The sequence below is a fragment of the Quercus lobata genome, chromosome 8 (genome assembly GCF_001633185.2).
Source record: "Quercus lobata isolate SW786 chromosome 8, ValleyOak3.0 Primary Assembly, whole genome shotgun sequence".
Classification (NCBI taxonomy): Eukaryota; Viridiplantae; Streptophyta; class Magnoliopsida; order Fagales; family Fagaceae; genus Quercus; species Quercus lobata.
Genome location: NC_044911.1, coordinates 20,691,029 through 20,717,257, shown reverse-complemented (window position 1 = coordinate 20,717,257; position 26,229 = coordinate 20,691,029). Strand labels below are relative to the sequence as shown.

The window sequence follows — 26,229 nt, the reverse complement described above, 5'->3', positions numbered from 1 at the left end:
CACAGTAGTAAAATGAAAGCTAAAATAGTAAGAAAGAAGAAAGCAAACATAAGATAACACGCCGATGTGTTATCAAAGAGGAAACTGAAGTACTCAGCGTAAAATCTCTCTGCCGCCCTCTAAGTGGTAATCAATCCACAAGGCAATCAATTAGGATACACGAATAGCAAAAGAGCCTCCAAGCCTAGTCTACCTAATGCACCTAAGCCCTCCAAGCTCCTACTCCAACAAGGCTTCTCGGAACCGTGTCTGTCTAGCTCTCCGAATCCCACAATACGCCCGATTGCTTCTGCCAAAGCCTAACTTCTTCCAATGCTTCCCAGCAGCACCAAAAATTGACTTGACACTTTGAAAGGATGTGGTAAGTGTTTGGGCTATCAACCTCTCAATGATATGGAAATGGAGAGGTAGGAGTTGAGGAAAATCCACAAGTAATTGTGTAGAGAATTATGAGTATAACAATCTCTAACTCTCAATGTTTGTGGCTAGGGTTTTCTCTCAGAAGCACTCCTTAACATATGTGGGTAATAGGGGTATATATAGTGTGGGTAAGGATAGAGTGTATCAGAAATGACAATCTAGCAAAACAGAATATTTTGTGGGTATCTCACGGGAAGGCCTTACCCACGAGACACTCGTGAAAACCAGCTGTCTCCATCCTGTCCTGACTCTTCGTATTTCAGTCATGTGCAGGGCACATGCTTCACTTTGCGAGAAGCTTACTTGCGAGCTACCCACGAAAACAGCTTTAGTCTTCAATTTCCTTGAGTCTTTACACTCTCTCTCTCTCACACAACCCTTACAAATAAATTCCACATGAAACAAAGTAGAAAGAAGGAGAAAATGAGAAAGTGTTAGTGCTAGTGCATATACCAGATCCAAAGAAATCTTCTTCTTCTTTTTTCTCTATAGTTTAGTCATATGAATCAAGATACCAAAGTGAGTAACATTTTTTCTCTCAAAAAAAAAAGAAAAAAAAAGTAACATTTTTACACTGGGTGTCTATAGTATAAAAGTAGGAAAAAGACAGATAATAGTAGCGAAAGCATTAATCAAGCTTATAAATATATTGAAGAAGTATAAGAATTAGTTGAATGGGAAACCTGCCCATTCATAGTTCCATATAGGAACATACTTGTTGGATAGGTTCGAATCCCCTTTTCAATTGCAATGGAGGAACTAAGAGGTTCTGGTTCTGCATCAACCAACTAAAAATATCGAAGTAGCTGACACATTTCACTTCAAAAACACTTTTAACCTTCATGGTCCAAAAGCTTACTAATCCAAATCCAAACTGATTCAAAAGAAGTGTTTAAACCGCTAATAAGTGGGTACTCAGGATTACTAAAAACACCATCTATACACATAAATAAATTATAACTAAACATGGATCACAAATAATTTGGTTTATTCATGAATATTTCTGTTTTAGTGTGATTAAAAAATCAACTATACTTATCTTATGAAGGTCAAATGGACAGTTTGCACATAGATTAATCTCAAGAAACAAATTTCAATCAAATGATTTATAAATGGGCAAAACATGAAATAATCAATAATAACAAGAAAAAGTAGATTAATTTGAGGATTTGTTATGGTAGATTTATGATTTTTTTTTTTTAATTTATGATAAAATTTAAAAAGTAGATTTAAGGAGATCAGATAATTTTGCAAGTCTATTTTGTCTCTCTTTTTATAATTATTCTTTATATTCTAATCTGCAATTATCACATATAGCTTTTGAGTTTTTTTTTTTTTTTTAATTTATAATTTTTCACAAGCCAAGAAAAAGAAAAAGAAAAAAGGTTTAAGTTTGTTTTCCCCTTTTAATATATTTATACACTAATCTCATCACCACGTGAATATATATATATGGACAAAACTTAAGTACAATATTTAGGTGTTATATTATTATTTCTTAAGTTCTTCTCTTAAGATTCTACCACATGATTCCTCAAAAAAAAAAAAATCTACCACATGAATTTTTCCTTATGGGATGAAAATATTTTTTTTAATTAAGTAGTCACATGATCTTAAGAGAAAAACTTAAAGAACAGTACATAAGGTAGTATACTTAATTTTTGTTATATATATATATATATATATGGTAAAGTCGGCTATTAGGGTTTTCCAAATAGAATTGTATATGGTCTTTACAGTGACCGACTTGATTAGCAGAAAAAAAAAAAAAAGAAGGGTGTCCGACTTGGGGTTGGCAATACAAGCCGGGCCGACTTTACTTTGTATACATAGGTTATCAGTTATCAGTTATCACTAGTCTCATTCATCATTCATAATAGAGTTTCTTACAGATTTCGGCCTCCAAATTCTTTAGAGACTCGCAAGTAAGAATCTTTGTAGCTGTTTTATTTATTTCAACTTCTTCTTCTTATGGTTCAACTTAGCATATTGCCCAATTTGTTCACTCAGTAGAGATGCTTTTTTATTTTTCTGTGCTTTTTGTTTACAAACTTCTTGAAATAGTTTGAGAATCCTCCTTCAATATATTAGGTTTCACAAATCTTATCAACACATATATTATTCAAGAAATAATTTAGAAATTAAATATGTATCATAAAATTCTAGGACAATAAATTTTAAGGGTTATACTTTCTTTCTTTCACTGTCATATGTTCGTGATAATTTTAGAAATCCTTTTATTTATTTACCTTTTCTTTTTTTTTTTTTTTTTGGAGAAACATAATTTTAGGAATCCTGATATTCAATGTTTCTGGGAAATTCCAACGTGGGACTGGGTGGTCGTTCTACATAATTTAATATGATATGTTTCTGTAATCTTGTAGGAGCCCTTTCTGACAATGGGTCAATGATGGTTTTGCATTTTTTTTTTTTTTTTTTTTTTTTTTGAGAAGGAAGGCTGTTAGAATAGCATTATTTTGGTTTATACTGTTAAAAATGATGATCTCTCTCTCTCTCTTTAATATGAAATTCGGTAATTATAATTATATTTGTTTATGGAATTATATATTATGACATTAGGTTAATAATTGTGTTTGTAAATAAAACTACATAGGCTATAATTTAAAGAAAATATGATGTGCAGATTTTAATAGAGGATTTAATTATAAAATAAAATTTAATTAAAAAATATATTGACATAATGATGTGGAAAATTGTACCGTATATTTTCATATTTATATAAATTATAGATAGATTATATTTTAAAAAAAATTTATTGTGAACTCAAATTTTAAGCATAAACATAGGATCATAGTAAATGTTTTATTATAATAGAATGGATTAATTTTTCTCATGATTTTTTCCTGTTTTTCACGTAAAATTTGATTTGTTATTTTCTTGTTTCTTGGGTGATTTCTTAATAGAAGTATAGTGCCTTTTTAAATTTCAATATTGCTTAGCGTTATTTAATTTAATTAAGAGAAAAATAGTAATTTATTCCAACAATGTAGTGTTTTAGCTTCCACCAACACAATGCATGAGTGGCTCCATGTTGCTACACTTGGCTCCATGCCGAAATCAAAAAGTGATTTATTTATTTGCTTGAAACATGTGGGAGAAGGGGTTCTAACCTTTCTTTTCACGAGGGAAAGACCAACAATATCATTAATTGACTATGCTTTTTCACCTATTTAATTTAGAGTGATTTTATTTTGCTAGCATTTTGAACATGTTATATACATGGAAGGAGAAAATGTACCACTAGGAAAGCGCAAAAGGAATCCAGTTGCAAACTCAGATTCAACCTTTACTTCAAGTAGACCCAAACGATTTTTTACAGACGCACAAATCGATCATGTAAATGTTCATAGCTCTCTCTCTCTCTCTCTCTCGTTGTGCATTCTTAGATATCTCAAATGTGCTAATTTTGTGAAATGGCTCTCAGCTCGTGATTGCGATAGAATACTCATTGCTATTGGATATGAGTAAAGATGATGCAGTAGAGTACATCTCAACTCATGCAAAAGTACACCCTCAAGCTGTAGGTTTGGGTATGCATCTTGTCACCTTTTTAGGTGTTTGTATCTAATCATTTCTTGATCAAATTTTTATTTTTATTCTTTACAAAACTGGTTGCTTGTAACATATATTGGTGTGAGAATTTCTATTAATTGCATGATCAAGTCTTAATACTTCAACTATAACATATAATGAATAAGCTGAGCTTAACATTGAGAAAAACTTGTTCATGCTTGTTAATTTAGTGCACAAGCCAAGCTTAAATCAAAGTATAAGAGGTTTGATTTAAACATGTGTGCGTGAATGTGTGAATATACCTAAATAAATATAGACTTGATATTGGATTGTTTAAATTTGTAAACAAATTCATAAGATAATATATAGTTCATTTTTTAGAAAAATTGTTAGTAAAAATTACATATATTGTTTCTACTATTCAAGGTAAGTGAGTCAAAATTTTATAAGTTCATAAAATAAAAAATTCTAATTGATCAACTTAAGTAATATAATTTCAACAATAATTTAGTTATTAATTATTGGCATAAATTTGCAAAAAGATAAAATAAAAAATAAAATAAATAAAATAAAAAATTAGTTGTAGTGCTTACTATATATGAGAAAAGAATAAGTTAATCAAATAGCTCATAAATAAGCTTTGACTTATTTGACATTAACCAAACTTGAACAAATTATTTGGTTTGTTGATGAGCTTGAAGTTGACTCATGTTTGAATGAAAATTAAATGAAAAACCCTACACTTTTAATACTCTGCCTAGTTTAGCTTATTTACAAGCCTGGATATATATGACTGCCCTTCACGTGTAGAAAATTACAAAATGTCATTAGTTTAGATAACTTACAAGCTTGAAACATATTAAAATGAAAAGGAAAGCATTCAATTTTGGAACCTGCAGGAAATCAAGTCATTATGCGTTTGGTTTTGTAACCAATTATATCTTATGAACTTATTAGACTCATATAGATTATTTTATTCTTTCTTTGTCAACATGTATCTTTTTTTTTTTTTTTTGGTTACTTCAGTGTGGGATAGGTTGGAGTTGGAGAATCCAAATGTTTTCAATGACCATAACAAAAGAATACAGTCAAAGATACAAAAGCGAAGTACAAAGAATTCTGCACCTCCGAAGGTTCCTTTGCCTCCTAAAGGTAATTTCCTACTGTATCATTTCATGGCCATGAAAATGCAACACTGTGATTTATGACAATAGCATCTTAGATATATTATAATGTAGCATACCTGTTTCATCCCATCATCTAATGCTGCTTGATTTACATATTTATTTTTATGAAATATTTTATACAGTACACAATTCTTTCATGGGATACCCTAAAGAACAGCTTCCTGGCCCTGCTAGCAATCAAGCTCATATCCATCAATGTGGAGATTTCATATTGTTATGTTATTTGCTGATCAATCACTTACATTTGGTTTATGTTTTTTTATATAAGTTTCCATAGGTTTATGTTCAAATCCATTAATGTGGAGATTTCATATTATTATGTTATTTGCTAATCCATCACTTCCATTTGGTTTATGTTTGTGTATTTGAGATATAATTTTCACAATTTACACTACTTGTTGAGAAACAATTTATTGAGTTTTGTTAATTGTAGTGGATTTTGAGTAAAATAGCATTTTATATATACTATATTCTATAATGTGGCATACTTGTTTCATCCCATCATGAAATGCTGCTGGATTTTCATGTTTCTTTCGATGAAAATTATCACACAATACATAATTCTCTTATTAGATACCCTTCTCAATAACAGCTTCCAAACCCTGCTACCACGTAAAAAGTAGATCCAAAGCAATTGGTTGCATACCATAGAAGCTCATACCAATTCAACATAATAACTAAGTACTCTTTCATGATTTCATATAGGAACATAAATGTCAACGGTATTTGAATCACCTAAATTATCCATGCATATCATAGTAGACAACACATTTTGCTTCATAAGATATTTAAACAGCCCAAAAATGGGTCCTCGTGACTACTAAATACCATTTGTAAAGATGAATTCATAAATTAAACATGGCTCACCAACAAATTTCCACCAAGAATCCAGAAGTTGATTAATAAACAAAGGAGTTGCAACTATTTAATAAATACAAGTAACAATAACGCATGAGCACAAAAGAAGATACACTTTATATACCAAAAAAAAGAAAAAGAGAGATGTACCTTTGAGATTCTCCTTTATCATCTCATCTACACCAAGAAGTGAATCTTACCATAGCTAAGCCCTGTGAGAGTAATAAGTCATAAGGCACTTCAATAGTTGCATATGTGCCTAATATACATTACAAATTTAGGAACAAAGTGTTTCTCACAAAAAAAAGGAACAAAGAACCTAGCACACAGTCAAGACAAGCAATGGAGGTACCACGTAAATTGTAGACAGACACTACCTGTTACATTTAAGATATTATGACTTATATACATCAACAGAAAGATGGTTCAACATCCAAGTTCATTTTACAGACATGGACACCACCTACGACCTGTAAATTGCCAACTAAGCTTAAATTCATATCTTCAACCCACAATTTCAACCTAAAATCATGATCTGAATGTGCAATTTCAAGATCTATGTTATTTTCACAAATTGTTTGAAGACTGAAATGTTATTATAATTTTAAATTTAAATAAAAATTTTGACTCAGATCACTCTAGGTTGATGAGTTGCTATCAAAAAGAGAAACTGATAACATGTAGAGACATTTATTCAAACACCATGATTGAGAAGAAACATTAATGCATACAAGTAGATCTTGATCCAAAGCAATTGATTTCACAACAAAAAATCATTAAAAACCATAAAAGAGTAATGTTACTATACCACAAGAAGTGTCTGTTATACTCATAACTGAAAATAGTTCGAACATACATCCAATCAGTTGCTAAGTAGCAGTTAAACAAATATACCTCAATTGACTGTAAGAAGACATGTCATTGAGCACCTTGGGAACCTAGATATTTTCTTGACAATGCTTCCCTTTAACTTTCCATCACGAACATGAATTGTTGCTTTCTTCAACACTCTTGCCTCCTTTAGAATATATTTTACAAATTCCAGTTCATGTTTGAAACCAAATCCTTTATACCAGAAACTAGTAAGGCAAGATGTCAAATTATTAGGATCATCTGATGGCTCCTTCCAGCATACATTGTGTTTAAGGTAACCACGACTCTGATGACAAAAGACACAACAAATCATAAGTGTTAATTTTAGGGAAGATCAACTAAAAGTACATCACATTAATTAAACTAACCTTATGAGTAACAAAAAGAACTTCTAGATTAGGAGCATTTTGGAGCAAGGCTTGTAGCATGTGCCATGTCCAAGCATTAACTTTGAAGTCCAATTGGACCAAATTTTGGAACTGGGAAAGGCAAGCAGAACCATAGCTGAGACACTGCATGACAAGAGTACAATCACAACAAAGTCAAAGCTTGTGCTAGTAACTGTATTTAAATTCAATAGAGAATGGAGTGAGACTTTAACCAGCTATTGTCCTACCATTTCTAATATTGCTATTAAAACTTTAATTTACAACCTCACTTTTTCCATCCCACAATTGTTGAAGGAGTAAGTGCAATTTGAACAAGAATAAAACATTCTAATAAAAGGACCTCACCTGTAAGCTACTAGAGGAAAATGACAGGAGTTTGACGTTATAGAGTGCGGCAAGAAAGTTGAATACCCTATCTGCACAACATTTATCACGATGTCTATCATCTTCCCAATCCCAATGCCAATCTATCCCAAATCTAGGAGCCTCAAAACTACTAATATAAACATCAGCCTGAACTAAGCTGTCTAGTTTGTGAAGGAAAACGATGTCACGCAGATTGCCTTCAAACTTAAAGCACTCCAGAGCTGGGGCGTTTATCTCCAGTTTGTAATCAAGAGAACCAAAAGCAGATCCATCGAAGTCATGTTGGCCAAAAGTTATACTTAAACGTTTCAAAGTAGAAGCACATATTTTATGTTTGAACACAGCCTTCAAAGCTTGTCTTTGAAATGACAAATCTTCGAGAACCGGGCAGCCAGAGAGGAGCCTAAAAACAGAGTCAGGTCTATAAACAATGTGTACAAGACGGAGTATCTTTAGGATTGGGAATTGAAATGATGGAGGAGGATCAAGCACAATTGCGCCATATAAATTCAAAACTACTAACGTCTTGCAAGAGAAAATGCTCTGAGGCAATTTCCAAAACAAATAATCACCATAAATCTGGAGATCAAGTTCTTCCAAATTACGCTCAACGACATTGCCAATCCATTTATCAAGACGAGAACATTTACGACACAAGAAGAATTTGAGGCGAAGAGTTCGTAGGTAAGGTGCTCTGTGTAGAGTCAAAAGTGTGGACACAATGTGTCCAAAGCTGAAGGGTTTGCACTGACCTTGGCCGCATGACAATGAATCGCCGATTGTTTTACTGTCGAGGTCGAGTCTCGAGAAGAGAGTCCAAAGGTGTTGCCATCTGCTTGACAAAATGCTTGTCGCTACTACCTCTTGGATTCGAAGAAATGAAAGGATGTGGCAAATAAGAGATTCTGGTAGATCGCTGATCCTATCGACCCATGTGTCTTTTTTGGGAGACCGTTTCTGGGATTTTTCTTCGATTCGGCCATCAAAGAGTCTCAATTCTGTTTGGGGTGAAAGAGAATTATATGGAATTCAAATTGATTTGAAGTTTATTTACAGAGAGAGAGAGAGAGAGAATTACCTCATGTAAGATCGCCGCTTTTGTTGGCCTCTCAGGCTTGGCTTTGTAATGTGCTCAGGAAGCCCTAAGAAATACGAACTGAATGGAACCTTTTAGAAGTTAAAATTAAACTCATGTCAAGAGAGAAATAAAGGTACAAGGCCGCAAAATTGGATTTTTTTTAAAAAAAAAAATAACCATAAAATCCAAACTATTTTGTTAGTTAGCATAGTTTTGAAACTATTTGAGTATCTAATAACTCGAGATCAAAAAACTCGATTTTGGAATTATAAATCGAGGACAATAAACTCGATTTCAACATCATGTTTCAGCTGAGGTGGACACTTAGTCCACGTAGGCACCGAACTTGAGTCAAACAAACTCGAGTTCTGTCAAATAGAAATCAAGTCTGTTGGACTTGATTTAGTTTTGCTTCGTTTTCCTTCAAGAACCAGACGAATGTTCTTGTTCTTCCAAGCCCCAAAAACCCATGAACAAAACCAAATACAAAACCCAAAACAAATCAAACCCACTTTCCACTCTCTACTCCATTAACAGATACCGGTATTTTAATTTCAGTACCCAGCAATTATGAAATACCACCTACTAATAACGACAAAGCATACCAGCAAAACGCAGAGATCAACAACCAGAGATCAAAACGCAGAGATCAACATCGAAGAAGAAAGAAGCAACGATGCAAAACCCAGCAAACCAAAGAAGTAATAACGAAGCAACCTAGGCACCGATTCTGACCAAACCCAAGCGGCGAAAGCTTAAGGCGACGGAAATTGGATCGAACTTAATGAGTGTGTGGTTTCTCGCCGCCGCTCCAGTGGAGGAGAAAAACATATTGGAGTGGAGAGTGGACAGTGGGTTTGATTTGTTTTGGGTTTTGTATTTGGTTTTGTTCATTGGTTTTTGGGGCTAGGAAGTGGAGAGTGGGATAGCATCTAGAGAAAGTAAAAAAAGGAAAGGAAGAACAAGAAAGCCGATCAATTCTTGAAGCAAAACTAAATCAAGTCTGTAGGACTCAATTTCTAGATGACAGAACTCGAGTCCTTGTGACTCGAGTTCTATGTCTACGTCGACAAATTTCCACATCGGCTACATCATGATGTTGAAATCGAGTTTATTGTCCTCAATTTATAACTCCAAAATCGAGTCTTTTGGTCTCAAGTTGTTAGATACCCCAATAGTTTCAAAACTATGCTAACTAACAAAATAGTTTGGCTTTTATGGTTATTTTCAAAAAAAAAATCCCGCAAAATTGGGAGGTGGGTTTTGCGTTTTAACTTTAAATAGAGGTAAGGTTTCAAAACACAAATGATGAGATGAGAGTAATCTCAAACACAATGTTCGAAGTTCGTTTTACTCTCTGCTTTCCGACTTTCTTCTAGCTAAATTTTTTTTTATTGGATAAATTCCACAAACCACCCTGAGGTTTGTGATAATACCAATTAAGTTCAAAATATTTTAAAACCTACCAATTTCATCCTAAAAGACAATTTTGTCCCTGAACTTAAAAAATAAAAATAAAAAAATACGCCGTTACTTTTTTTTACTTTCTCTTCTTCCTTTTTCTTCTGTCTCTTTCCTCTCCCCCTTTCTTCTATGAGTTCTCCATCTCAGAACTCTCTCTAACGGAACCTTAGCCATGATGAAGCCCATGACTTAGTCACTGGCATCAACAACACCACCACGCAAGGTCTTCCCGATTCCCATTACAAGATTGACCCCATCAGCACCGTCAACCGACTCTCGCCCCTTCTCTCTCAAATCAGAACCCACACGGTGGTGATGTTGGTGCTTCGATCTAGATCTTGCCTTCAACAGACTCTCTCATCCTCTTTACGGCGGTGTTGTGGATTGCGACACGACATTTGGATTCCAGGTTTGGGTCCTATCTCTTCAAGAGACGATAAAGCTAATCTTGTGATATGGTGTGTTTTTTCTGGTTTCTTTAATGAGGTTGATAGTTGGGGTTGTGTTGGTTTTCTGTATTGTTTGGCTGAGATTTTTGTTGGTTTTTTTGGTGGGTTTTGTTGGGATTTTTTGGAGATTTCATTGTGAATTTACAAAGGGATTTATGTGTTGTTTGGCTTGGATTTTTGCTTGATTTTCCTGGGATTTCTGTTGGGATTTTTAGGAGATTTCATTGAGAATTTTCAAAGGGATTTATGTGTGTTATTTGGCTTGGATTTTTGCTGTTTTTTTTTTTTTTGGGGGGGGGGGGGTGGTTTCTATTGGTTTTGAAACAGATTTCTATTGGTGGTGTTGTTGATGCCGGTGACCAAGTCATGGGCTTCGCCATGGCTAAGGTTCCATTAGAGAGAGAGTTCTAAGATGGAGAACTTAGAGAAGAAAGGGGGAGAGGAAAGAGACAGAAGAGAGAGGAAGAAGAGAAAATAAAAAAAGTAATGGCGCAAGAAGTGTAAAAATCATTAAAAACCATAAAAGAGTAATGTAACTATACCACAAGAAGTGTCTGTTATACTTATAACTGAAAATACTTCGAACATACATCCAATCAGTTGCTGAGTAGCAGTTAAACAAATATACCTCAATTGACTGTAAGAAGACATGTCATTGAGCACCTTGGGAACCTAGATATTTTCTTGACAATGCTTTCCTTTAACTTTCTATCATGACCACGAACATGAATTGTTGCTTTCTTCAACACTCTTGCCTCCTTTAGAATATATTTTACAAATTCCAGTACATGTTCGAAACCAAATCCTTTATAACAGAAACTAGTAAGGCAAGATGTCAAATTATTAGGATCATCTGGTGGCTCCTTCCAGCATACATTGTGTTTAAGGTAACCACGACTCTGATGACAAAAGACACAACAAATCATAAGTGTTAATTTTAGGGAAGATCAACTAGTACAACACATTAATTAAACTAACCTTATGAGTAACAAAAAGAACTTCTAGATTAGGAGCATTTTGGAGCAAGGCTTGTAGCATGTGCCATGTCCAAGCATACACTTTGAAGTCCAATTGGACCAAATTTTGGAACTGGGAAAGGCAAGCAGAACCATAGCTGAGACACTGCATGACAAGAGTATAATCACAACAAAGTCAAAGCTTGTGCTAGTAACTGTATTTAAATTCAATAGAGAATGGAGTGAGACTTTAACCAGCTATTGTCTTGCCATTTCTAAAATTGTTGAAGGAGTAAGTGCAACTTGAACAAGAATAAAACATTCTAATAAAAGGACCTCACCTTTAATCTACTAGAGGAAAATGACAGGAGTTTGACGTTATAGAGTGCGGCAAGAAAGTTGAATACCCTATCTGCACAACATTCATTGCGATGTCTATCATCTTCCCAACCTACCCCAAATGTATGAGCCTCAAAACTACTAATATAAACATCAGCCTGAACTAAGCTGTCTAGTTTGTGAAGGAAAACGATGTCACGCAGATGACCTTCAAACTTAAAGTACTCCAGAGCTGGGGCATTTATCTCCAGTTTGTAATCAAGAGAACCGAAATCAGATCCATCGAAGTCATGTTGGCCAAAAGTTATACTTAAACGTTTCAAAGTAGAAGCACATATTTTATGTTTGAACACAGCCTTCAAAGCTTGTCTTTGAAATGACAAATCTTCGAGAACCGGGCAGCCAGAGAGGAGCCTAAAAACAGAGTCAGGTCTATAAACAATTTGTACAAGACGGAGTATCTTTAGGCTTGGGAATTGAAATGATGGGGGAGGATCAAGCACAATTGCGCCATTTAAATTCAAAACTACTAACGTCTTGCAAGAGAAAATGCTCTGAGGCAATTTCCAAAACAAATAATCACCATAAATCTGGAGATCAAGTTCTTCCAAATTACGCTCAACGACATTGCCAATCCATTTATCAAGACGAGAACATTTACGACACAAGAAGCATTTGAGGCGAAGAGTTCGTAGGTAAGGTGCTCTGTGTAGAGTCAAAAGTGTGGACACAATGTGTCCAAAGCTGAAGGGTTTGCACTGACCTTGGCCGCATGACAATGAATCGCCGATTGTTTTACTGTCGAGGTCGAGTCTCGAGAAGAGAGTCCAAAGGTGTTGCCATCTGCTCGACAAAATGCTTGTGGCAACTACCTCTTGGATTGGAAGAAATGAAAGGATGTGGCAAATAAGAGATTCTGGTAGATCGCTGATCCTATCGACCCAGGTGTCTTTTTTGGGAGACAGTTTCTGGGATTTTGTCTTCGATTCGGCCATCAAAAAGTCTCAATTCTGTTTGGAGTGAAAGAGAATTATATGGAATTCAAATTGATTTGAAGTCTTTATAAGTACAAAATTGGAATTCATTTACAGAGAGAGAGAGAATTACCTCATGTAAGATCGTCGCTTTTGTTGGCTTCTCAGAGATCAAAACGCAGAGATCAACATCGAAGAAGAAAGAAGCAACGATGCAAAACCCAGCAAACCAGAGAAGCAATAACAAAGCAACCTAGGCGATGAAAGATTCAGGCGACAGAAATCGGATCGGACTCAATGTGGGTGTGGTTTCTCGCCACCGCTCTAGTGGAGGAGAAAAACATGTTGGAGTGGGGAGTGGGGAGTGGAGAGTGGAGAGTGGGTTTGATTTGTTTTGGGTTTTGTATTTGGTTTTGTTCATGGGTTTTTGGGGCTTGGAAGTGGAGATGGCATCTGGCAAAAGAAAAAAAAAAAAAACGGAAAGGAAGAAAAAGAAAGTTGATCAGTTGTTGAAGCAAAATTAAATCGAGTCTTTCTAGATGACAGAACTCAAGTCCGCCTGACTCGAGTGAAATCGAGTTTATTCTCCTCAATTTATAATTTCAAAATTAAGTCTTTTGGCCTCGAGTGGTTATATACCCAAATAGTTTCAAAACTATGTTAACTAACAAAATAGTTTGGCCTTTATGGTTATTTTCAAAAAACTTTGTCAAAATTGAGAGGTGGGTTTTGCATTTTAACTTTTAAGAAAGGAGAGGTTTCAAAACACAAATGATGAGATGAGAGTAATCTCAAACACGATGTTCAGAGTTCGTTTTACTCTCTACTTTCCGACTTTCTTCTAGCTAATTTTTATTTTTTTTTATTGGTTAAATTCCATAAACCACCTTGAGGTTTATGATAATATCAATTATGTTCGAAATATTTTAAAACCTACTAATTTCGTCCTAAAAGACAATTTTGTCCCTGAACTAAAAAACAAAAAAAACAAAAACAAAAACAAAAAAGAACGTCGTTACTTTTTTTTACTTTCTCTTCTTCCTTTTTCTTCTGTTTTACTTTCCTCTCCCCCTTTCTTCTATGAGTACTTCATCTCAGAACTCTCTCTAACGGAACCTTAGCCACGACGAAGCCCATGACTTGGTCACTAGCATCAACACCACCACCACGCAAGGTCTTCCCGATTCCCACTGCAAGATTGACCCCATCAACACCGTCAATGGACTCTCGCCCCTTCTCTCTCAAATCAGAACCCACACGGTTGTGGTGGTGGTGCTTCGATCTAGATCTTGCCTTCAACGGACTCTTTCATCCTCTTTACTGCAGTGTTGTGGATCGCGACACGACATTTGGATTCTAGATTTCGGTCCTATCTCTTCAAGAGACGATAAAGCTGATCTTGTGATATGATGTGTTTTTTCTGGTTTCTTTAATGAGGTTGACAGTTGGTGTTGTGTTCGTTTTCTGTATTGTTTGGCTGAGATTTTTGCTGGTTTTTTGGGTGGGTTTTGTTGGGATTTTTTGGAGATTTCATTGTGAATTTACAAAGGGATTTATGTGTTGTTTGGCTTGGATTTTTGCTTGATTTTTCTAGGATTTCTATTGGGATTTTTAGGAGATTTCATTGGGAATTTTCAAAGGGATTTATGTGTGTTGTTTGGCCTGGATTTATTTATTTTTTTATTTTTTTTGTTTGGGTATCTATTGTTTTGAAAGAGATTTCTATTAGTGGTGTTGTTGATGCTAGTGACCAAGTCATGGGCTTCGCCATGGCTAAGGTTCCATTAGAGAGAGAGTTCTAAGATGGAGAACTTAGAGAAGAAAGGGGGAGAGAAAAGAGATAGAAGAGAGAGGAAGAAGAGAAAATAAAAAAAGTAATAGCGCTTTTTTTTTTTTTTTTTTTTTTTAAAGTTTAGGGACAAAATTGCCTTTTAGGATGAAATTGGTAGGTTTTAAAATATTTTGGACTTAGTTGGTACTATCACAAACCTCAAGTCAGGGGTGGTTTATGGAATTTACCCTTTTTATTTTATATATATGTATAATCTCTTCTCTACGTAATAAGGTCATTCAGAAAGTTAATTTCATAAAATATAAAAAATACATCTAATCTAATTAGATAAGAAAAAAGTTTAACTACAAAATTTATTTAGTTTTGCATCTAATCTCTTCTCTATGTGCAAGTTTTTGCATTTTTTTGGTTTGATTTAATTTTTGGGCTTTACCCTTTACACTTATCCAAGTGTTTCAAGACTTGTGAGGGATTGTATAGAGTTGGCTGTGGTGAAATTTCAATTTAATCAAAATTGGTTTTGAGTATGCTATTTCGTTATTTATTTATTTATTTTTGAAAATCACCTTCAAATAGTTGGCTGCGTGGTTTAAAAATAATAAAATAATTTAAAATTCACAATCATATAATAAACTCACAAAAAATTATATGAACTTGATCACTTATTATTTTAAACACTTAAATAAATAATTATATATAATGTGCAATAAATTTTTGACAATAAGAATAATAAAATAGATATCACCAAAGTACATGGTTTGACTAAGATGCCACACTCGTTCTCTTTATGGCATTTCACACCACCGTCAAAAAAATATCAAAGGTACATCTTAACCATGCAACAGGTTCACTAGCATGACAACAATTCAGCTACATGCACTATAAGTTAAATATATTTGCACTATTTCATAAAGCAAAGACTCCACTACAAGAACACCCTTCACCCACAAAATTGAAGTCTATATAATAAAAAAATACCCGCTCCATACTTGGCCGCTAGATGCATGGTGCACCTCTCTTAAGTAGTAAAACTCCCTTATTTTATACGCATAAAAAACATGTAAGTTATAACATCAATTTAATCACAATATAATGGCAACAAAATTTGTGTACCAATTATTTTAAATTAATAGTTATAATATCTCATAATAAATTTTGTAACATTATAAATTGTAAATGTAAATAAATATTTATTTATTATTATTAAATCACACCACTAAATAATGTTTCAAAGGGTAAACTAGTAAAATGATCCTCAGTTAAATGGTTCTAAAGGGTTGAAATGGGTTTTACATCTGATTTTTTCTTTTCTTTTCTTTTTTTTGAACTGACATGAACTTGTTTTGGCTCGACCTTAATCTGCTAATTTTATATCATATTTATGCCATGTTCACATGCTGTATATTACAAACCTTAACTATACCTTTTTTTTTTCTTTTTTCCAGATAATATAAACACAAGACACAAGGGATGGAGAAAGAGGAAAACCTTAACTATACTAGTGTACATATTTGTTAGGACATATGTTGAACATGTTAAGAACATATGTCATATAGAAATGGCTAATCCTTTAATAAAACGTACTTTACTTGTGATTGAATAGATCTAGGATGGTTTAAGTCTTCAAGAAACATGTTGTTCAAGTCAAGAGTTAAAGTCATGCAAATCTGTTCAAGAAACAAGTGAAGAAGTGTTGTATTTTAAAGCTCAGCAAATAGCTCAACAGATTGTATCTATCAAGGTTTAAAAGGCAATTTTAGCCCGATGCTCGACAGCTGCTCGACAGATACCCTATCTATCGAGAATTACGAAATTTAGATTTCCAGATCTGTTTTTCATGCATATACAAGCTATGTGTTTAGGTTTTTTTTTTTTTCTCACAACCCTAGACATATATAAGGATTATTTTAAAGGCCGTCTCACTAGATGCAAAGGTTGTTGTACTTGTTGTTACATGCATATTGTGACTAGAAACAATATGCCTTAGTTCATCTTTCTCTTGAAGAAGCTGCTGCATTTGTATGCTGTAGGGTTTTGTGACAAATGAGCTTCTTGATCTTCACCATGTGGATGAAATGAAAAACTTTGCAGCCAACTTCTTTTTCAAGTTAGTGTATTAGTCACATATTGGGATCCATGCATCAATTGGTTAGTCACGTTCTTGAAGCCGTGCATTGAAATGAGAGATTGTCACTACATTACAAGTCCAATTGTGTATTGGGATAAGGGTTCAATTGTAAGTTAGTATAAGGTACTGAAATTCCTTTACTTTTAACCGCTTGTTTTAATAATAATGGATTCTCGGGAGTGGTGACCTTAAATTCACCTAGTGAGATTTTGTTTCGGTGGTTTTCCCCATTTGTAAACAAATCACCTATGTCAAATTTATTTTCTACTACATTTAGTTATTTGGTAATTTGTTTGTGCTACCACGCATATTGCATGTTAATTGACTTAATTAATTCACTTAGCTAATTAATTGGTTAATTTACCTAAGAGGTCAATACATTCTTGGCCTATCAATATTAATTTAAAAATGCAAGCGACTGGAGCCACCGCTAGCACTGCGGTTCCATCCTTTCCATTCATTTCCATTCTAAAGTTGAGTGATTTGTAGAAATAATACTTGGATAATAACTGGGTCTAATTGGGTTAATACTTAATACCTATTTAACCCAATTAATAATTGGGTGAGTTTGGGTGGGCAAATAGGTTTCGGTTGTTTTTGCCACCCCTAAGAGCATCAACGTAAAATGCAAAAAATGCAAAAATTTACATAACATGACACAAAAAACACCAGCAATAGTCTTTCTAAACCTTTGTAAATATACAAAGATGCTACAATAGTCGTGTAAATATACATGGTTACTGTAACTTTGTATACGATTTTTAAATAATTTTCGCTTTCTCTCTCTCATCTTTGTCTATGTTTGTCCCAAGTTTGCTACACATACACCCAACATTGCCCAACCATCACCCAATCACCACCACCACAATTCATCACAATCCATGATATTCCAATCACAAAATCAACCAAAAACAAAGGAAAATCAAACCAAAAATCAATCCAAACCAGAAATCACATATGAGAACGCTTCAAAAATCACTTGAGTAAGGTGTATTTACTGAGCTACAAACATTGCCCACTTGAAAGCAAGAGATTCAGCAACTTATGGATCAACTATCTAAGCATAACATAATAGTAGACACATTTCATATTAGAGCCACTCGTAACTTTTTCGGTCCATAAGCTTCCTAATTAAAATCCAAACAAATTAAAATATAGGTGTTTAATTAACCCAAAAATTGACCCTTATAGTATTAAATACCATATGTACTAATGAATCTACAAACTAACGTTAATCAAGAAGAACTAAACTAGAATTCTTTTAATTTGTAATTAGTTTATGATTCGTATGCTTTCCTTACCAACAAAAATATGATAATTAATTTGTATAAATATTTGTGTGATCATTTGTCCAAGTGTCAAATAGGTCTATAAGCTTCCTTCAGGAATCAAGAAGCTTTAAAGATCTTACTTAATCTAAATATTATCTATAAACATGAATTGATAATCTAAACATGGATCACCAGAAACTTTTTCCCCCAAGGAATCAAGAAGCAAAGGGCTTACAACTATTTAATAAAAATAAATAAATAAATAAATAAAAAAGGTAATGAGGAAAGCTCAGACCTCTGCTTTTAAGATCTTACTTAATGATTTCATCCACACCAAGAGCATCTTATACTGCATTTCACCCCTATGTTTACTTCAGTTGCACATATTACAAAGGCAAACAAAAGTCTCGGATACATGACTAGTAATAGAGGTGTTATGTCGAAAGATGCATGTTGCCAAATCACTGACCTGTTATGCCAAAGTGATATCACTGAATTGGTTATAGGCTAGTGAAGAAGAATTGATAAGAAATTGATGATTCTCCCTTTATCAGTGGGTTGATAGGACTCGAACGTTGATCTTTAGGCTATTTCCTGTAATACAAAGGACACAGAATCAGAGGGGACCGGTGGGGGACCGGCCAAAAATCCTCCGATGATCAAGTTAGTTACTTTGAACTCTCTGTAACGAAGAAATGTTCTCTCAAAAGTAAAAGTGTCTGACCCCCCTTACCTTTCATCGAAGAAGCCTTATATAGTGTGTGTGTGTGGAACGGTTTATCTGTTTAGGAACCGTTCCCAATGTCGAGGAGTCCGGCGAATTAGGAGTAACTTCCATAACCGCTGTGGAAGTTACCTAGGTCGGACGCTGATGAACTCGTCCATCCATAGTCAGGATGGACGACACCTCAAGGATGATCTCGTCCATCTTCAGTGGAAGATAACGAGATCATCTTGGAAGGCTTGACGTTCATAACTGATAAATAGATCTCACGAGGTATTGCTCGTCCATGTATGGACGAGGTTCGCCAGTACGCTTGTAATTTTCATCGCCTATTGTAGCTTCTTTTGTTGGACGAGACATATGGACGAGTTATGGACTTGGGGATTTATTTATGACACCATCAGTTGCCCCCTCGTCCATGTGAGTCGTCCAAATGGTTGAACGTCTTTGGACTGGTAATTGGTTATTAATTATTCGCACCACGTGTCATTTTTTTATTGGTGGCTAATTTCGTCGATTTATATTTCCGAGGTAGATGCCACGTGTCGCTTTCGTATTGGCTGGGTCGTTTCGATTACCTAGGTCAGCATCCTATAAATAGTGGAATGCCTCCCTTAACCCTTTTCATTCCAGAGATTTTCTTCCTTGACATCCGTCGTCTAGAGCCTCGTCTAGGAGTTTCTCTGCGTCTAGAGTCTTCTTCCGTCTAGAGCCAGGTACTCTTCTTCTCCTCGTCTTTAGGTTTTAAGTTTCTTGTTAGAGATGTCCGCTGCCTCCTCGTCTACTGATAGCCTTAATAAGGCCATAGACGAGTACTGTGAGGATACTAGTGAGAGGTCTAACTCTAGCAGTGCTAGTGATGAGAGTGGAGGAAGCACGGACGAGAACTACTCTTCTGGGGCCCCTGGGCTCCCTATTGAGGTCGTCCAAGAACAGCTTAGGAGAGCTTCTGGCTCTCAAGCTGGTTCTCCGTCCAATCCTACGGACGAGGTAGAAACCGTCTTCAGCTGCGCTGTAGGCGTCCATTCTAAGACGGACGAACAGAGGTTAAATAGCCTTAAATCCTGGTATCAAATCCCAGACGAGTTTAACCCTAGGCTGCCCGTCCGTGGAGAGTGGTGTTGTGAGCCCCGTTTTGGTATAGGCGTCTATGAATCTTACTTTTTAGGTGGCCTTAGGTTTCCTTTAAATGCCTTCGATAGAGAGTTATTAGTTAAGTTAGGTTTAGGTGTTTGTCAATTCAATCCTAACGCATGGAGACTAATTATCTCCATGCAAATTTTGTGGAGGGAAGTTTTTGGTGGGGACCGTCCTCTTACAGTGGACGAGTTCCTTTATTGTTATAAACCTTCTGCCATAAGTCAATCTGAAGGTTTTTATCAGTTTACTGCTAGAGGGAATGATTGTAGGTTGATCAAGTCCCTAGCTTCGTCTGATAGGAAATGGAAGACGGAGTTCATTTTCGTTTCAGGCTTCTGGGCAGGGAACCCTGTGGACGTTGGCAGGGATCCCTTTCCCCCTTACACTGGGGAACTAGGGAACCTTCGTCCAGAAGGTACGTCCCTTCCCCTTGTTTATTTTTATTCTTACTTCTATTTGATATATTTACAATTTCTAACCTTTGTTTGTTCATTGTGTTGTAGCTGCCAAACGTCCGTCCCTGAGTAAATTCCATCGTGACCGCGTCCATAGAGCTCGTCTACATACAGACAGGAGCTTTCGTTCTCTTGTCACGCTAAGACGCTTAGCCAAGTGGGGTTTAGGTCCTGAGCCTTCAGACGAAGCTATCGCCCACGAAGTTACTGTGCGAAAAAGTAAGTTCTTAGCTAAACCTCCTTTTCTTTTTCTTTTTTGTGTACCTTCCTAACTCGTTCATCTCGTCTTAGGAATGTCAACAATGAAAGAGAATAGAGGGAAGGAGATTGCAGGAGAGGGGAAACGTCCTGAGGGTCAAGCCCAAGATCGTCCTGAGGGTCAGACTCGTCCAACGGCTGGGGACAAAAGGAAGTTCTTGCCAAAAAATATTGACTTGGAAGGGCTCCCCAGTCGTAGGGACAAAAGGGTCAAGTCAGGCTCGTCCAAGGTGGTCAAGTCCAAACCTCCCCAGTCCCAGCCTGCCGTCCAGATAGTTGATGTGGACTCGTCCACTCCAGTGGAGTCCACGCCGTCCAAGACTCCACCCAGAACTCCTTTGGCCAAGTCTACCACGCCTGGCTCGTCCCAGCATTCCACGAACATTATTGAGAACGAAGACCTGGCTTGGAAACGTTTCCAGATGGCTGTCAAGGACGAAGATATAAACGTGCTACAACATGGGTTTAAAGGAATTTGAACATTCAGGCGTCCATGACCTCTTCAAGGTATGTCAGTATCTCTCATCCTTATTTGGGTAGCCACTTTTCCTCATTTAATCACTCTATGTTGCTTTGTCTATTCATAGGCCATGTCCAAGTTTATAGCAGCGTCTAGACAGGCAACAGAGCTGGACAAGACGAGAGTCTTGTTGGAGACGAGGATTCAGCAGGTGAATGCTGAGTGTAAAAAATGGGCTGGGGTTGCTGAAAAAGCTAAGGACGAGGTCAAGGAACGTAACAAGCTGATTGAGGAGCTAAGGACGGATGCAGTGGAGAAGGATACGCGCATTGATCATTTGCAGAAGATGAATGATGAATTGAATGCTCGTCTCTCCAAGGCAAAAGAGGACGCTGTGGCTGAGTTCAAGTCGTCCAAAGAATATACAGACACTTTGGATCGCAATTATGCAGCTGGTTTTGAAGATTTCAGAATGGACGCTATTGAGAACTTCCCTGAAGTTGATTTTAATGCAATCAAGCTTAACCTTGCTGCTGCCACAAGCTCTCTTCTCCAGACTGGCTCTGATGACGTCAACGTGGAAGACGATGCTAGTACCCAGCCTCAGGACGCACCAGTTGTGAATGCTCCCCCTTCTTAGGACGAGACTTTTAACCTTAGTGGTTTTTCTCTTTTTTTTTATTTGGTCCTTTGTTTTTGGACCTTCCTTTATGTAACAAGAATACATTATACTCGTCCATGGTTTTAGGACGGGTTTTTAAGTAGTTTCTGCTTTCCAAACTAATCAGGGTTTTTTGGACGTAGGAAGTCTACCCTTTGAATGAATTTTTATTATCTTTGCATGGACGAGTGATTTCATTTTCATGGACGAATGTTGCCAAGCTATTTTAACTCCAACTTTAGCTCGTCCATATCGAGATTACATATTTTTCATGTAGTCTAACTCGTCTTAGTAGGTAGTATTTTTAATTAGCTTGATTCGTCTTAGGACTTGCAAACTAATTTTACTTACCATCTTACTTATTTTGCCAACTTTTTCTCTCGTCCAGATTTTGGATTGTTTCAGTTGGCTCCGTCTCGTCCATGAGTTGGACGGTGTGGATGTGGTTTTTTCCTTAGAAAATTTAGACGTTACATCTCTGCGTCCAGAGATTTTGTTCGTCTTGGATCTTTCAACCCTCTTGAGGATTGACTTGGACGATAATATCATGGAGAAATTTCACACAACATTTAGCACATAACATAAATATTGTTTACAGACAAGGCATATGCACACTGATGCCTTTTTATTTAATAAATACATACTTCATGACTTCGTCCATAACCATAACACAACTATAATAAGTAATAAGATCATAGTTTCAAACTCCACACATAAGCAACACCAAATATAATAGTATCAAACACAAACAGCATCATACGTAGTAGTAGGGTAATTAGACTTATAAGACCCAGTCTCGTCCATAGGTTCACTCTTACTGGTAGTACCTCCTCAGGTGCTCCACATTCCAAGGATGTTCCAGCTTTCTCCCGTCCAGGGCCTCCAGGTAGTAGGATCCTTGCCTTTTACAGTTGATAACTTTATAGGGTCCTTCCCAGTTTGGGCCCAATTTCCCATGTGCCGGGTTCTTGGTCGACAAAGAGACCTTTCTCAGGACGAGATCTCCAATGTTGAAACGCCTAGGCTTCACCACCGCGTCGTACTGCATAGCCATGAGATTCTTATACTTTGCTGCCCGGTGTTCTGCATTTGTCCTTACCTCGTCTATTAAATCGAGGTTCAGACGAAGCTGATCTTCATTATCCTTGTCTTGATACATCATCACCCTATGATTAGCCATATGTACTTCTGCAGGTATGACTGCATCACTTCCATAGGCTAGTTTGAAAGGAGTCTCTCCTGTAGGTGTCCTCACTGTGGTCCTATACGCCCATAAAACTCCTGGTAATTCATCTGGCCACACTCCCTTTGTCCCCTCAAGCCGAGTCTTGATGATTTTCAACAAGGATCGGTTTGCAACTTCAGCCTGGCCGTTGGCTTGGGGGTGTGCAGGCGAGGAGTAATGGTTCTGAATTCCAAAATGTGAGCAGAAGTCCTTGAAGAGTGCATTGTCGAATTGTCGTCCGTTATCAGACACCAATACCTTCGGCACTCCAAATCTGCATACGATGTTCTTCCACACGAAGTTTTTCACATTCTGTTGCGTGATATTTGCCAACGGTTCTGCCTCCACCCATTTGGTGAAGTAATCGATGCCCACCACTAGAAACTTCATCTGCCTTACTCCCAAAGGGAAGGGACCCAAAATGTCCAGTCCCCATTGTGCGAAGGGCCACGGTGCCACCATTGGGGTGAGGTATTCCGATGGTTGCCTGGGGACGTTGCTGAATCGCTGGCACTGGTCGCAGACCTTAACGTATGCTTTAGCATCAGCTTGCATGTTCGGCCAGTAGTACCCTGCACGGACGACCTTGTGGACAAGTGATCTTGCTCCCGAATGATTGCCACATGCCCCTTCATGAACTTCTCTCAGCACGTAGTTTGCTTCGTCCGGAGCTAAACATCTAAGGTAAGGTTGAGAGAAACCTCTCTTGTATAGAACTCCATTCATAAGGACGTATCTAGCTGACCTCACCCTCACCTTTCTGGCCTCGTCCTTTTCTTCTGGTAGTTGTCCGTCTTTCAAATAGGATATAATGGGAGTCATCCAATTTTCTTTGTTATCAACCTGCTGTACTTCCTGGGCATCTATACTTGGCACATATTGAACTTCGTCTGACTTCTCTAATGATTCGTCTGCTGAGGCCTCCTTAGCTATAGTATCAGCTTCCACGTTCTCCTCCCTTGGGATTTGAACGAAGTCAGCTTTTTCAAACCTTTTCACAAGGCGCATCACCCTACCAAGATACTTCTTCATTCGTTCTTCCTTCGCCTCATACGTCCCATTCACTTGCCCCATGATCAGTTGGGAATCCCCCATGACACATATGGACTTTGCTTCCACGGACTTTGCCAATTCTAGCCCTTTGAGGAGGGCTTCATATTCGACTTCATTGTTTGTCGCTTGGTACTGTAGACGGACTTTATGTTTCAGTTTATCTCCCTCTGGGGACTGCAGGACCACACCAATTCCTCCTGCATGCCGTGTGGACGAACCATCCACATGAACGATCCATCTCTTACTGTCCTCTGTTTCGTTATGACTTGGGGTAAACTCCGCAATAAAATCTGCTAGGGCTTGAGCTTTAATGGCATGCCTTGGTAGATACCTGATATCGAACTCACTTAGCTCCACAGCCCACTGGATTAATCGTCCTGCAGCTTCCGGCCTATTCATTGCCTTTTTAAGAGGATGATCTGTCATAACATTAATGACATGTGCTTGGAAATAATGCCTCAGCTTCCGTGATGCTGTGATTAGTGCGAAGGCCAACTTCTCCATTTGCGGATACCGTCCTTCCGCTCCTTTCAATGCCTTGCTTGTATAGTACACAGGTCTTTGCACTTTATCCTCCTCTCTTATCAATGCCGAGCTCACGGCGTGCGGGGTTACTGCTAGGTACAAATATAGTTCCTCTCCTTCCACTGATGGACTCAGCAGCGGTGCCATGGTAAGGTATACTTTCAAATCTTCAAAAGCTCTCTGACACTCGTCGGTCCATTCGAATGCTTTTTTGAGAACCTTAAAAAATGGCAAACATTTATCAGTAGCTTTAGAGACAAACCTGTTAAGCGCAGCGACTCGTCCAGTGAGGGATTGGATTTCCTTGGTATTTTGCGGTGGCTTCATGTCCAATATTGCTTGAATTTTATCTGGATTCGCTTCAATTCCCCTGTGGGATACCATAAAGCCAAGGAATTTCCCTGATGATACTCCAAAGGCACATTTGCTAGGATTTAGCTTCATGTGATACTGCCTTAATGTCTCGAATGTCTCCTGCAGGTCGTCTAGATGTCTTCCTTCGTCTTGACTTTTCACCAGCATGTCATCTACGTAGACTTCTACATTCCGCCCAATCTGTGGACGAAACATGTGGTTGACCAACCTCTGATATGTTGCCCCTGCATTCTTCAAGCCAAACGGCATCACCTTATAGCAGAATAAGCCTTGACTGGTTACAAAAGATGTCTTCTCTTGGTCAGCCTCATCCATTCTTATCTGATTGTATCCTGAAAAGGCATCCATGAAGCTAAGCAATTTGTGTCCTGCAGTTGAGTCTACTAACTGGTCAATGCGCGGTAGCGGGTAGCTATCCTTGGGGCAAGCCTTGTTCAGATCAGTGAAGTCCACGCACATTCTCCACTTTCCATTCGCTTTTTTGACCATTACTACATTGGCCAACCAATCCGGGTAATACACTTCCCGAATGAACTTTGCTACCATCAGCTTCTGGACCTCGTCCTTGATTGCACTATCTCTCTCAGGGGCAAACACCCTCTTCTTTTGCCGCACAGGCTTAGAGGAAGGACATACATTCAAACGGTGGGTAATGACACTAGGGTCTATACCCGGCATATCCTCGTGACTCCACGCGAACACATCAATGTTTTTCTTCAAAAATTGGACGAGGTCCTTTTTAATCTTCTCTTCTAAATCTGCTCCAACCCTGGTACACCTCTCAGGGTTAACTTCATCCAAGGAAATATCTTCCAATGCTTCAGTAGGCTCTGCTACAACCTTCTTTTCTTCAATATTCATTGCTTGAACTTGTTCATCCATGGCCAGCATGGCCAAGTAACATTCTCTTGCTGCCAGTTGGTCACCTTGTACCTGTCCTACCCCATATTCCATTGGAAACTTGACTGATAAATGGTAAGTGGAGGTAACAGCTTTCCAGCTATTCAAAGTTGGTCTTCCAATGATGGCATTGTAGGAGGATGGACAATCTACCACAAGGAAGTTGACGTCCTTGGTAAGTTGTTGTGGATATGCCCCCACTACCACGGATAAGGAAATGGTACCCACTGGTTGCACCTTCATCCCACCAAAACCTACTAGGGGGGAGTTCACTGGACGGAGCTGGTCTCGTCCTAATCTCATTTGCTGAAAAGCTGGATAGTATAAAATGTCTGCTGAGCTTCCATTGTCCACAAGCACTCTTCTGGTTGTGTA

At 37.2% G+C, this 26,229-nt stretch overlaps 5 protein-coding genes across 5 annotated transcripts; 2 read left to right on the top strand and 3 right to left on the bottom strand.

Annotated features, from left to right (window-relative positions):
• Positions 1-5,926: 5,926 nt before the first annotated feature.
• On the bottom strand, positions 5,927-10,409 carry LOC115956579 (FBD-associated F-box protein At1g66310-like). The gene is made up of 5 exons (XM_031074910.1): positions 10,367-10,409; positions 7,607-8,625; positions 7,241-7,384; positions 6,894-7,158; positions 5,927-6,211 (listed from the first exon to the last, which is right to left on the bottom strand). The coding sequence occupies exons 1-4, from the start codon at positions 10,407-10,409 to the stop codon at positions 6,895-6,897; spliced, it is 1,470 nt and encodes a 489-aa protein (XP_030930770.1). The 3' UTR covers positions 5,927-6,211; position 6,894.
• Positions 10,410-11,155: 746 nt separating this feature from the next.
• On the bottom strand, positions 11,156-13,447 carry LOC115955341 (F-box/FBD/LRR-repeat protein At3g52680-like). The gene is made up of 4 exons (XM_031073443.1): positions 13,021-13,447; positions 11,916-12,923; positions 11,597-11,740; positions 11,156-11,517 (listed from the first exon to the last, which is right to left on the bottom strand). The coding sequence occupies exons 2-4, from the start codon at positions 12,906-12,908 to the stop codon at positions 11,248-11,250; spliced, it is 1,407 nt and encodes a 468-aa protein (XP_030929303.1). The 5' UTR covers positions 12,909-12,923; positions 13,021-13,447; the 3' UTR covers positions 11,156-11,247.
• A 5,449-nt stretch (positions 13,448-18,896) lies between these two features.
• LOC115956578 lies at positions 18,897-21,102 on the top strand. The gene is made up of 4 exons (XM_031074909.1): positions 18,897-20,357; positions 20,446-20,616; positions 20,689-21,025; positions 21,078-21,102. Exons 1-4 carry the CDS (start codon positions 19,565-19,567, stop codon positions 21,100-21,102), a joined length of 1,326 nt encoding a protein of 441 aa, XP_030930769.1. The 5' UTR covers positions 18,897-19,564.
• Position 21,103: 1 nt separating this feature from the next.
• LOC115956577 lies at positions 21,104-21,755 on the top strand. Its single transcript, XM_031074908.1, has 2 exons — positions 21,104-21,162; positions 21,243-21,755. Exons 1-2 carry the CDS (start codon positions 21,115-21,117, stop codon positions 21,753-21,755), a joined length of 561 nt encoding a protein of 186 aa, XP_030930768.1. The 5' UTR covers positions 21,104-21,114.
• A 1,490-nt stretch (positions 21,756-23,245) lies between these two features.
• Positions 23,246-24,726, bottom strand: LOC115956576. The gene is made up of 2 exons (XM_031074907.1): positions 23,622-24,726; positions 23,246-23,514 (listed from the first exon to the last, which is right to left on the bottom strand). The coding sequence occupies exons 1-2, from the start codon at positions 24,724-24,726 to the stop codon at positions 23,246-23,248; spliced, it is 1,374 nt and encodes a 457-aa protein (XP_030930767.1).
• Positions 24,727-26,229: the final 1,503 nt, after the last annotated feature.